Source organism: Sphaeroforma arctica, assembly GCF_001186125.1.
Source record: "Sphaeroforma arctica JP610 unplaced genomic scaffold supercont1.90, whole genome shotgun sequence".
NCBI lineage: Eukaryota > Ichthyosporea > Ichthyophonida > Sphaeroforma > Sphaeroforma arctica.
This window is the reverse complement of record NW_014040468.1, coordinates 8,939-21,055: the sequence shown is the minus strand read 5'-3', so window position 1 is coordinate 21,055 and position 12,117 is coordinate 8,939. Positions and strand designations below refer to the sequence as shown.

The 12,117-nt window shown below is 46.0% G+C and overlaps 1 protein-coding gene across 1 annotated transcript in view; it reads right to left on the bottom strand.

Moving 5' to 3' along the window:
- Positions 1-537: 537 nt before the first annotated feature.
- SARC_02078 (hypothetical protein) overlaps positions 538-12,117 on the bottom strand; it is a 12,752-nt gene continuing 1,172 nt past the window's right edge. The window contains exons 2-13 of the mRNA XM_014304164.1: positions 11,780-11,874; positions 11,169-11,385; positions 9,548-9,820; positions 8,530-8,926; positions 8,179-8,370; positions 7,019-7,289; positions 6,070-6,328; positions 5,366-5,585; positions 4,122-4,625; positions 2,991-3,056; positions 2,420-2,521; positions 538-1,771 (exon numbers count right to left, since the gene is read on the bottom strand). Coding sequence (XP_014159639.1) covers positions 1,598-1,771; positions 2,420-2,521; positions 2,991-3,056; positions 4,122-4,625; positions 5,366-5,585; positions 6,070-6,328; positions 7,019-7,289; positions 8,179-8,370; positions 8,530-8,926; positions 9,548-9,820; positions 11,169-11,385; positions 11,780-11,874 — 2,770 coding nt within the window. The 3' untranslated portion in view covers positions 538-1,597. The remainder of the gene's footprint in view (positions 1,772-2,419; positions 2,522-2,990; positions 3,057-4,121; positions 4,626-5,365; positions 5,586-6,069; positions 6,329-7,018; positions 7,290-8,178; positions 8,371-8,529; positions 8,927-9,547; positions 9,821-11,168; positions 11,386-11,779; positions 11,875-12,117) is intronic.

The window sequence follows — 12,117 nt, the reverse complement described above, 5'->3', positions numbered from 1 at the left end:
AGTTCATAATTGCATACGTATTCTATTAATGCTCATAGGCAGTAGTACCATCAACTCCCAAGCACTCCCAAGAAGTGAACAGGCAAACAACAAACAAGTCACACAGTGTTAGTCGGAATTGAGACTGCATTTGGGTTCAAAGAGGATTGGTTCGAGGCACGAACCGTTTATTACAGAACGGCCCTTCGCATCGAGCCCTTCCTATCACTTAGCGCCAACAGTCCACTTGTTGCCTGGTTTAATCCGTTTGCGTTTGGATCGCAGTCCTGAACGTCCGCTACATCTTCGCGAATCCTCTCACCACAGCACACATATCACAGCCACGCGCACATTACCTGCATCGCATCGCGCATCGGTGTGATCCTAGACTACCACAGGGTTCTATCAAACGGGCACCACCGACTTCCGGCAGACAAGACAGTGCCGAATCCTCTCACCACAGCACACATATCACAGCCACGCGCACATTATCTGCATCGCACCACGCATCGGTGTGATCCTAGACTACCACAGGGTTCTATCAAACGGGCAGCACCGACTTCCGGCAGACAAGACAGTGCCATCTAATATAAACCTCCCGTCTTCAAAGCACAAAGCGCTTATCAGTCTATCAGTTGACGAACTGCATACACAGCACTGCACCACGGCCAAGCGACTGGCTCTGTAAGAACCCCACAACCCTACAAACCCTACAGCACACTAATGTTGTCGGTGGCGCGTTCTGTTGTCTGTGCGGCCCGCCTCCGTGAATAGCCCCAAATATAGCCTGCAATGAATTAACCTGCAAGTCGGTGGCGTCTAAGTGGTGTCTCATTCAACGACAATGCCATTACAGGCAATACATGGGTATGTACGCCACTACAAGTACTATATGGATATAAGCCCCACTGCACAGTGTCCCATGTGCAATGCTCATACATCACAGGTGCACGTGGTCCAACATGCGGTATATCCGAGGCGTTCTAGGTCGTACGCCCTTGGGGTCGACTACGACAAGAGTGGCTACATCTCCCGGTCACGAACAGAGTATCCCCTAGAGCCTCGTTCTACCATGTGGAAAGGTACAAGCACGGAAGAGGTGCGGCAAACGTTCAGGTGATCTCGTTACGGATGAAGCACTGTCTCGATGCGCTCTCGGCACCCCTCAGTCGTTCAGTCCATTGTAAGACCTACCAGTGGGCACCTATGCGACACACCCTCTGATACCAGTGCAGCTGCCAGACCGTGGATTAGCGGCTGTCCGCGGATGTACCGAACTTTCCCCACAGACACTAGCCTCGAACGAACGAGACACAGGGCCACATTGTACGTACGCCCCTGAGCCCAGACCAGCATGCACCCACGCTGAACAAAGCTGGTAGTCACCTGTGATCACCCACTTGTCGGCGGCGAGGAGACGGCAACTCGAAACCATCAGAACAGCACGTTAAACAAGCCTTGTTCTACACAACAGCTGTCAGCTGAAGCCCCGGGGGGTGGAGTTGTGCGCTCTAATCTCATGCATGTGGCTGACACCTCGGTTACAAGTCATAACCTATGGGTGGGGCGTGGTGGGCCGCATTCACCGTATGCAACTGGTTTATCCCCTAAACCTGGTTTATATCAGGTACCATGTGTTGTTGCACACCTGAGCCGAGCGCCTAACCAGGCGCTTTTTGTCGCCCAGACACACGCGAACACCCGCCAACACAGCCGGCTTATGAGGATGAAGCACGTGGTATGGGAGCGAAGACATGGCATTGACACAATCCAGGGCTGCCATGCGTACATCCTGTAGACCGGTCGACAGGAAGGGCGGGTTGAGAGAACAGACGAGAGTACTAAGGATATATATATATATATATATAGAGTACATGACTATGGTTCAACACGGTATGAGTGATGCGATACTTAAGCAGCTCGAACAACGGCTAGAGTCCAAGGAACGAACACAGATGCAGCTTAATACCATCGTTTTCATACATCTCCAGAGATGTACGCAGATTCATACCGACAACTACATACGTACATAGATCTGCATATAATACATGTGTGCACGTGTCGATACGCAAAGATACAAGTACGAATACCTACACGTGATACTACACCGTAGACCACAGGCACAGCCATATTACTATACACGCACATGGCTCACAGACACACCCCTACAGCGACAGTGTACGAGCATGGCCCACAGACACACCCCTACAGCGACAGTGTACGAGCATGGCTCACAGACACACCCCTACAGCGACAGTGTACGAGCATGGCTCACAGACACACCCCTACAGCGCCAGTATACGAGCATGGCCCACAGACACACCCCTACAGCGACAGTATACGAGCATGGCCCACAGACACACCCCTACAGCGACAGTATACGAGCATGGCACACAGACACACCCCTACAGCGACAGTGTACGAGCATAGCGTGCCATACCATTTTCGTTGAGGCATGAGCCAGTTTCAGTATCAGGGGGATCAGGGAGTCCACGTGCACTTGTAGCACTGTGGCTGCGTCATTCATCAGACCCACTAACGTCTAGCGGTATACGGGGTTGGGTGGTAAAGCGGGGGAGAGATGAGACGGAGAGAGGGAGGAACGGGGGGGGGGGTCTGTGACATGGGTCATACTTATAGACTTGTAGACTTGTGTCTTTGCGAGTAGGTATGAATTAGGCTCGGGTAGGGGTAGTGGCAGCGACCGAGCTATCGATTCTTGTGTACGATGGCAGGTGTACGTTGCAGTCGCAGTGTTTATATATATATCAAAGTCATCAAACCCGCCAGCAGCTATAATAACCTACAATAGGTTTAGGATTTTAAGGTTGCGTTGAAAGCAAAAGACAGAGGCGAGAACAATTTGCGAACTGCAACTAAATATAGTTATCTATAAATCTATTTATACGTATATGTGTATATTCATATATACTGTATATTATATTTATATACATATTGGGTATGGTATTTGGGTGTCGTTCATAGAACATATCGATCTGTGCAGAACATACCTTCAATGTGGACTTGAGAAGGTCGGGAGAGTCCATTGACAAGGACGCCAACAGCATGGGCAGCAGCTATATGCAAGGAATTGGTAACGGATTTAGTTACTGTTGAAAATGGGAATGAATTTAGTTACTGTTGAAAATGGGAATGAATTTAGTTACTGTTGAAAATGGGAATGAATTTAGTTACTGTTGAAAATGGGAATGAATTTAGTTACTGTTGAAAATGGGAATGAATTTAGTTACTGTTGAAAATGGGAATGAATTTAGTTACTGTTGAAAATGGTAATAATCTAGTTGCTGTTGGAGAGAGATGAGAGTAGTAATAAAAGAGACAAGGCCGACGATATGTTTAGAAATAGAATATTTAATACACTAAAGTAGGTGTTACTTCTATAAAGCGAGTTACAATACATGCGAAAGAAAACAAATAAACCGAACATGTGAAGTGAATTCATGGGTGGATGTGGATGCACTTGACTATGCGCGAGTACTAGGCAAAAGGTGTAGAGAGCCTCGATCATTATAGTTCCGAGAAGTGTAACAGATGTGGAAGTAGTGATGTCGTCTGGTATTGTGAACGACAGAGAAGTACCTCTCACCGGTGCCAAATAATTCACATGGTCTGATACATGCGTTGCATAGAATCCCTCCACAGCATTGAGTGTGGTATGAGCGTGATGACAAAACATACATGCATTACACATATTACATACATACATACATATACCTCCCCCGCATACATACACTTACCCACCCACTTACCCACACAATAACACTAGCCTCACTATTTACACTGATTATCGATCCAATACAATCTAGAATACTAGCACATGCAAAGCCCACTAGCGCAATGAGTATAATCATTCACGCCCCTCAAATATCCTGTGCTGAGTCACTAATTCACTCAACTATACTGTGCTGAGCCACTAATTCACTCAACTATCCTGCGCTAAACCACTAATTCACTCAACTATCCTGTGCTGAGCCACTGATTCACTCAACTATCCTGTGCTGAGCCCCTAATTCACTCAACTATCCTTTGCTGAACCACTAATTCACTCAACCATCCTGTTCTGAACCACTAATTCACCCACCCCACCTCTCAAATCGCACCAACACACTCCCGCAACATACCGGCGGCAGTTGCTCGGTCAGCACTTGCTTGGGTGCGTACTGCAGTAGGTAAGACAGCGCCGTCAAGTACCTCGCCTTCACCACGTCGCTGTCCCGGCCCTCTTTTCCTGACCCATAACCCGCCACCAACGGGTCCAAAGCCATGAGGAACAGGCGCTGCTGGTACAGGGCGCTGGTCTTGGCATGGCTCGCCTTGCACAGACAGTCATCGTACGGTGTGACCAGAACCTCAAAGGCCTGGGCCGCACATTGTCCTGCGTGCACGTCGCCGATCCAGCTGATAAGCGTCGTGAGCATTTGACTGCCGGACTTGTGGGCGCGCAGCAGGAGGCCTTTTACCAGCCATGCCCACGTGCGCACCGCCAGGGGGGTCTGCGAGGGGGTGTTTTCGGGAGACTCTGTGGGCGGGTTCAGGATCACTGTGGTGATGATGTCTGCGACGCGCTGCACAAAGGCTTCTAGCGCGGACCTGTCCTGGGCTTTGTTGCAGGCTGATGCTAGGATCTGGTTGGAGGAAATGCGGATTGCAATGATTTGAGTATATATAGGGCACTTTGATTGGAGAAAATGCGGATTGCAATGACTTGAGCATATACAGGGCACTTTGATTGGAGAAAATGCGGATTGCGATGATTTGAGTATATATAGGGCACTTTATGCGAATGCGGATGGGAAGAGTGTGTGTGTGGCAGTGAGTGAGTGATACACCCGTGCGCTTACGGATGAAAGCAAGTGTGCTCTCTCAGACTAACAAGCGCACGAGGCTATGGTATAGTGCGGATAGGCTGTCTCGGCCGTATTGGACGCCTTTCTGGTACGCCTGAGCCATGAAAAATTGGGTTTAATGGTACGCCTGAGTAATGAACAATTGGGTTTAATGGTACGCCTGAGTAATGAAAAATTGGGTTTAAAATAATTGCACTGCGCAAGGGTACATGTGATGCAGGTACACATGCACGATGCACGCACACACACAGTGTACGTGAACGTACAGAACTTCACAGAGCTTACTTATTAGCTCAGACAACTGACTCTGCGGTCGGCGCTGCATCTAATTATTTAAGGAGACTATCTCCTCCCGCACTCGCCAACTCTTCTCATCATGGATGTGCACGAATCATTAGATAACACGCAGAGACACAACACACTCATGTACACGACAAGGAAATAATAGGAATGACCACATGTACAAAAAAAAGAACACGAATGACAGATACAAAACACTCGCAGTCAACTTAGCTCACCTTATTCGCCCACAGAACCGATGCTTCAGTCGCCGTGGCATCCAACGCCAGCGAAACCATCTCCTGCAGCACCTGAGTAGTTAGAGCGGGCTGGGCCACCCCGCTCAGGTTGACAAACGCAGAGGCGTACAGCGCCAAGCGGTAGGGCGTGTAGTCACGATTGTGATCCGTAAAGCATGCTTCCCACACAGACATCTGCATTATCAAGCTCTGCTGTAAGCTGTAGGAGCCAGATTGGATGGTGTTGGTGTATATGAGTTTGTGGGTGTACGTGCGGGTGTGGATGTAGGTGTGGGTGTGATTTGCGGTGAACTTCGTTGTGGTATGGCATAAAGCCTCAAATGTATTTTTGTATCCAACCTATATATATATATATATATATATTCAACCTATATATATATGAATATATATATACATATATATATATTATGATATAGGATGTATAAATCTATTCACTGATACACATAATAATATAACATGGGGTACAGAATACAAATAAAACCCGTATTCAATGCTGGCTACCACACAAAGCCTTAAGAATGCGAATATTCTCACAGCCAGCCACAGTGCAACAACGCTGCCTACATTTCCTCTCAAACTCATCATTACTCTATTCCACGTCAAAACCTCATATCTGTCATCACGTTCGCCGAGACACCTATATACACACAGACACACACGCACACACGCGCGCGCGCCCATACTCGGTGGTAGATTTCCTCGCAGCCGTGACCACAGTGTTCTTTAAACTGTGTAGCAGCGCAGGATTCCAGTAGTTGCTGTCTCTGGGCGTATGGCCCGTCAGGTTGAACACGTGGGGCAGTAGCAGAGTCAGTACATCAGACACCACCGCATCTGCACAGTGTCTGGGCTGAACTAAGGGACTGTCGCCGTCTGTGTCTTGGGCGCACATGGACGCGACTATACGATCTAGGGCTTCAGCCCATTTGACGAATGGGGCGTCTGTGGGGGAATGGGATATACGGGGTGGGTACAGGAGGATGAGTACATGTAGATTGTACTAAGTGTATGTGTATGTAGATGCACATGTAGGGGTTGTGATATGGAATGGGAATAGAAGGATGAATACATATACATTATACAATGTCTGTATGTATAGAGATGCACTTGTAGGGGTTTGGATTTGGAATGGGTATGTAAGGACCATCACCATACAATCTATATATTTATAAATAAAAAAGATATACGATCTATATTTTGTTACATATAAAAGATATACGATCTATATATTTATATATAAAATCTATATATATATATAAAAGGATAGACAATCTAACTATTTATATATAAAAAAGATATACACTATATATTTATATGTATCACATATGCGCACATATGAACACAAAGTTCACTACATGGAATTGCCAAAAAAAAAAGCCCCTATCTCAACTGCATAAATTGGACTAGTGGAGTCTACGCCTAAAATACGAACAGTTCACCAGCGCCTGCTGATTAAATGAATCCTTGACTTGCAATTCGGGTCTTCAACCCATAACAAAAACATACACAAAAGTCATGCAAGCCTCCAATACCATCCACACACTCACCTATAGCCTTGCACAGCAGCAGCTTCACTCACTCACAAACATACACACAAGTCATGCATGCCTCCAATACCATCCACACACTCACCTATAGCTTTGCACAGCAGCAGCTTCTCCGTGGCGTGTCGGGTCATGCTCGTGCCTAAATGCTCAGCCGTCGCCAGCGCATCCATAACCAGCAGCACATACGCAACCTTCTCCTCCTCACACTCTTCAAACTGAGCCAGGATAGGCTTAGCGGCGTTCACTAGCATCGCCTCAGGTACCAGCCGCGCCACAGTGGCACAGACATCCACCATGGCGGTCTGTACGTTGGTGTCATCTTCGATCATTGCCATGCTTGATAGCTCCTTAGTGGCCTGAGGGGGTGTGGGGTATGGGGTGTGGCAGGAATGTTTTAATGTTTTGGAGTTTTAATGGTTTAGGGGTTCAATGTTAGAAAGGTTTGGAAAATATAGGACCAATGTTAGTCGTTTATATTCATACACTACTTGCGAGTAACCTACGAACAAGGAGGTGAATGCCGTCCTGGACGTCCGAATGTATCCACCGTCTCCTTTGCGTGGACACAACCACAAAGAGTGTGGTTAAGGTACGATCGGCTGTGATGCATGACATGCATAAAGCACTCAGTACAAGTATACATTGCAAATTTATTCAAGGCATGTGTACGTAGGTAGAGATAGCCCTCATCTGTTGACATGTGTATGTAGGTAGTCTTGGTTTTCGTCTGTGTTAAACCCACTTGCCTGATAGCGTCGTGAGCTCGGTGTCAGGTGTTGGCTATCGAGATACACCCAGCCTCTCAACACCCGCAGTTCAGTGTAACGCTTGTGCGTGGATGTGTACATGTACGCAAGGCAATAGACCAGGCTACACGGTACCACCCGGTTCTAGTCATACCTACCTCACCTCGCTATTAGTCCAGATTTGACTACTTGACAGATGCCCCACGGAGACGCGGCACGCCATCACCCACAGAGCAATTGGCGCGATCAGGCGAATGGTGTATGTGTACATGTACAACTGCCTGTGCACACCCGCAACCTATGACACACACAGAGCGCCCTACGCCACCCAACCCACACACACTGTCCATTTGCGAAGCTGTCAAAGTATGTTCAATACAGCGGATATGCGCGTGCTCTCGGATCCCGTCGCCCGACTAATTCACCAAAATACACGCACACACACACACACGCACACACACGACCAGCCAATGCTGTGTCCATCGCAGACCCGACATACCTGGTCGACCTCTTTGGCAGTCAGCTGCCTCGATGTGATCAGTCCTTCGATGCCATAGCACGCCAACGCCCGCAGTGCCGGTTGCTCCGCGCAGCAACTTTCGTAGAACAATCCCGAGATGGTCTGCAAATGATCACGCAATACCGTATGCACAGGGCCCTCGTCGGTATCCTCGGCATCTTGCATAGCAACCTGTGTGTGAAGTGTGGGGCATGTACTGCTGTGAGTATAGATGACGTCGTGAATGTCCCGTTATAATGGGAAGGTATACGCAAGAACCTCGACGTAGAATACAATGCATGCATGCATATATATACATTATTTAACACTATAACAAAATATCGTATGTACCTCACCGGCAGTGGCACCATCTGCGGGTGTCTGTGGTGGCTGAGCTTTGACCTCACTGGCTGTGTGGGTGCCGTGTTTCATCGTGCTCGATGGGAAGTACAGCATGTTATGTGCGCGCACAAAGTTCAACAGCCCCTCCAACAACGCATGCTTAAACTGAGGATACGACTCCGGTCGGCTGTACTGTTCCACTACCGTAGGCACAAACACCCGTGACACCACCTCACAGGTCAGACCCGACGCGCCGGTGATGGCTGCGATGATCTTGCTCGAGGGGGTGAGTGTGAGGATGTCGCTTTGGTCCTTGAACTCACTCAGACACTCCTGCACCACTTTCTCGGTGAAGGCTTTCACGCTCGCGCTGTCCTCAGTTTGCGAAACGGCGGCGAACAGACGTCTGTGTGTGCGTATAGACAGCAAGGGGGAAGGTGCGTGCGAATATTAGGCAGGGCTATGTGGGGGTATAGGTCGAGTGCGCCTGTGAGCAGTGGGCAGAAGAAGAACATTCGCGAAGGGCACGTGTCGATATTCGCGAAGAGTACTTGCCAGCATTGGTGGACGGCGCATACGGACAACAGTGGAGAGCACAATCCAGCATTAGTAAGACGCGCATACAAACACACCGGAACACGCACACACACTGTACATACGAATGATAGTGGAGTGTACTTGCCAGCATTAGTAAGACGCGCATACAAACACACCAGAACACGCACACACACTGTACAGACGAATAATAGTGGAGCGTACTTGCCAGTATTAGTAAGACTCGCATACAAACTCCACATAACAGCACGAGAAGGATACTGACACTACCCTAGGGTCATGGCTATAACGAACTATACGCAAATAACCGCACTCACACACACCATACATTATAAACCACTCATACACACACACCCCACACCACGCATAAACACATACACACACACACACTCACCCACCAATCGTACACCATACACACACACAGAGAGACAGAGAGACACAAACACATCCTACACCACACACACACACACACCTTGTGGAGGTGAGGCATATGCCCTCAACCTTCTTCTCGCCGTACTCGTACATCTCCCGCTTGACCACATCCCAGAAGCGCTGCATGTGCGGCATTAAACCACCCGTTGGACTGCGCGAGTAATTGGGAGCACAGATAGAGATGGTACGAAAGGCAGCCACACGATTGTCATCCACGTGTGACTCGAGCTTCTCGAATAGGGCCGGGATACCGAACTCTGCAAACAGAGGAGAGGCGGCTAAGGCGTTGTTGAGGCCGTCAATAATGTCTTTCCTGATTGTGAGGGAGTGAGTGAAGTGCGGTGAGTATCGGGTTGGGTTGGAGATGCGGGGTATAGTGTGGAATATCTCATCAGACAAGCGATTAACATAGGCTATATACATACATATATATATATATACATACGTACATACGTATATATATATATGTGTGTGTGTGTATGAATGTATACACATACATATACATTTGTGTAAGGATATATGTATATAAATAAATATATATATATATGCATACACACACACACATATATATATATATTATATACATATATATATATATATATATACATATATATATATGTGTGTGTGTGAGTGTGTATGAATGTATACACATACATATATATATATACATTTGTGTAAGGATATATGTATATATATAAATATATATTTATTTGCATACACACACACATATATATATATATATATAAAGTATATATCTGTATATATATATATATATATATATGCGAGTATATGTGTGTGTTATTTTGTAGATCAATATGTCGAATGTCTAGCGAACTGCTAATTTTCGTGTGTGCATAAATCAGTCGTAAAGTGATAGATCAATAAAAAGATGTGTGCTCACACGCACGTTGATACCAAATACCAAACTACTGCAAATTTAATAAATATAATCGAATATATGTGTAGTACCAACGCATCAGGGACATCAAGATAGAGTCTTTGTGTGCCAAATCAATACATTTGTAAGCGATGCGAAAAAGTATGGCCACCTACATAAGTATGTACACTTGTAATGCCACCCAATAGATTTGCGTATATTGCTAATTCAATATATATGTATATCGTTAGTCAAATATATATATATGTATGTATTGATCATGTATATATCGATAGTCAAATACATATATGCAAGTATTGATTATGTATATATCGTTAGTCAAATATATATATGTATGTATTGATCATGTATATATCGTTAGTCAAATACATATATGTATGTATTGATTATGTATATATCGTTAGTCATATATATATATGTATGTATTGATAGGTAGTGCCACATCACATCGCTGCCAAAGATATACGCCATGAATCTACAATTACAAACATCCCTGCAGCAACACACATGGGGAGTGACAAATGATCAAAGAATCACACCTACGTGTGCCGGATATTGAACGCTCGCAAACACTTCCGTATACATATACTACACATAGGTGTACACACACGGCACATGAATGTGCAGATTAAAGGCACATGCGCAGATGCACAACAACCATGAACCAAAAATATGTACTTCAACCTCACAAAAAGCGTGCGTGCACAGCACACACATCATCGGTACTGGCCTACACAATCACCTGCGTACGAACCATACATACTTTGTGATGGAATGGGGATCGTCAGCAGGTGGGTTGAAGGTCACCGGAAAGTAACAGATAGTCACCTCGAACAAATCACCCACAAACCGTGAGATGTCTAACGTTTTGCTGATCTTTGTGGTGAGTTCAAACACCTTGACAAGGTTGCGCGGGTCCTTCTCGCCATCAATGGCTTGAACGTAGCCAAACACAAATTCATGGCCAAGGTCTTTGCAGGCTGTGGCAGAAGATAAATTTATATTCATGTCAGACACATTAACGTACTTGCATGCATGCATATATATATACAGATGAACATTTGAAGATATGCCAGGGATTTTGTGTGTTCGTTATCGGGATACTGCAGCATAAATCATGCTCGTGTTCTGTGTGTACATCCATGCGCTGTTCATTAGCATTCATTCCTACAAAGTGTAATGTGACTAACTTTTTCTCTGGTGTTACCAGTGCGCAGTAAAGTCTCTTCGAATTCCCAATTCCGCAGTATATAGATGAGATGTATAACTGTAACCTTAAGACACTTTAAGCGTTTGCTTCACTCAAAGATGTACCATCACATATCCACACACGTATCGAGCACCCATAAACACTCGTTACACACACTCCTATACCATCGATGTGCGTCTCCAGAAAGTGTTCCATCATCAGAAGATACTCCAGTCGCTCGCCCTGTGCCAAGTTGTTGACCCTAACCTGCGCAAACAACCTGGATAAACGTATACAAGCCACGCAAAGATAGGATATATGTTCAGTAAAAGCACAAACAACACGTACGTACGACTTAGAAGACGAGGACGAGGTAAGGGTGTCACTACGAATGATCTAACTGAAGCGGTTGACACAACTTTACTAGCAGAGATCTGTTATATATATATATATATATATATATATATATATATATATATAGTATAGTAGTAGTAGTAGTAGTAATAGTAACGTAAGTAACGGT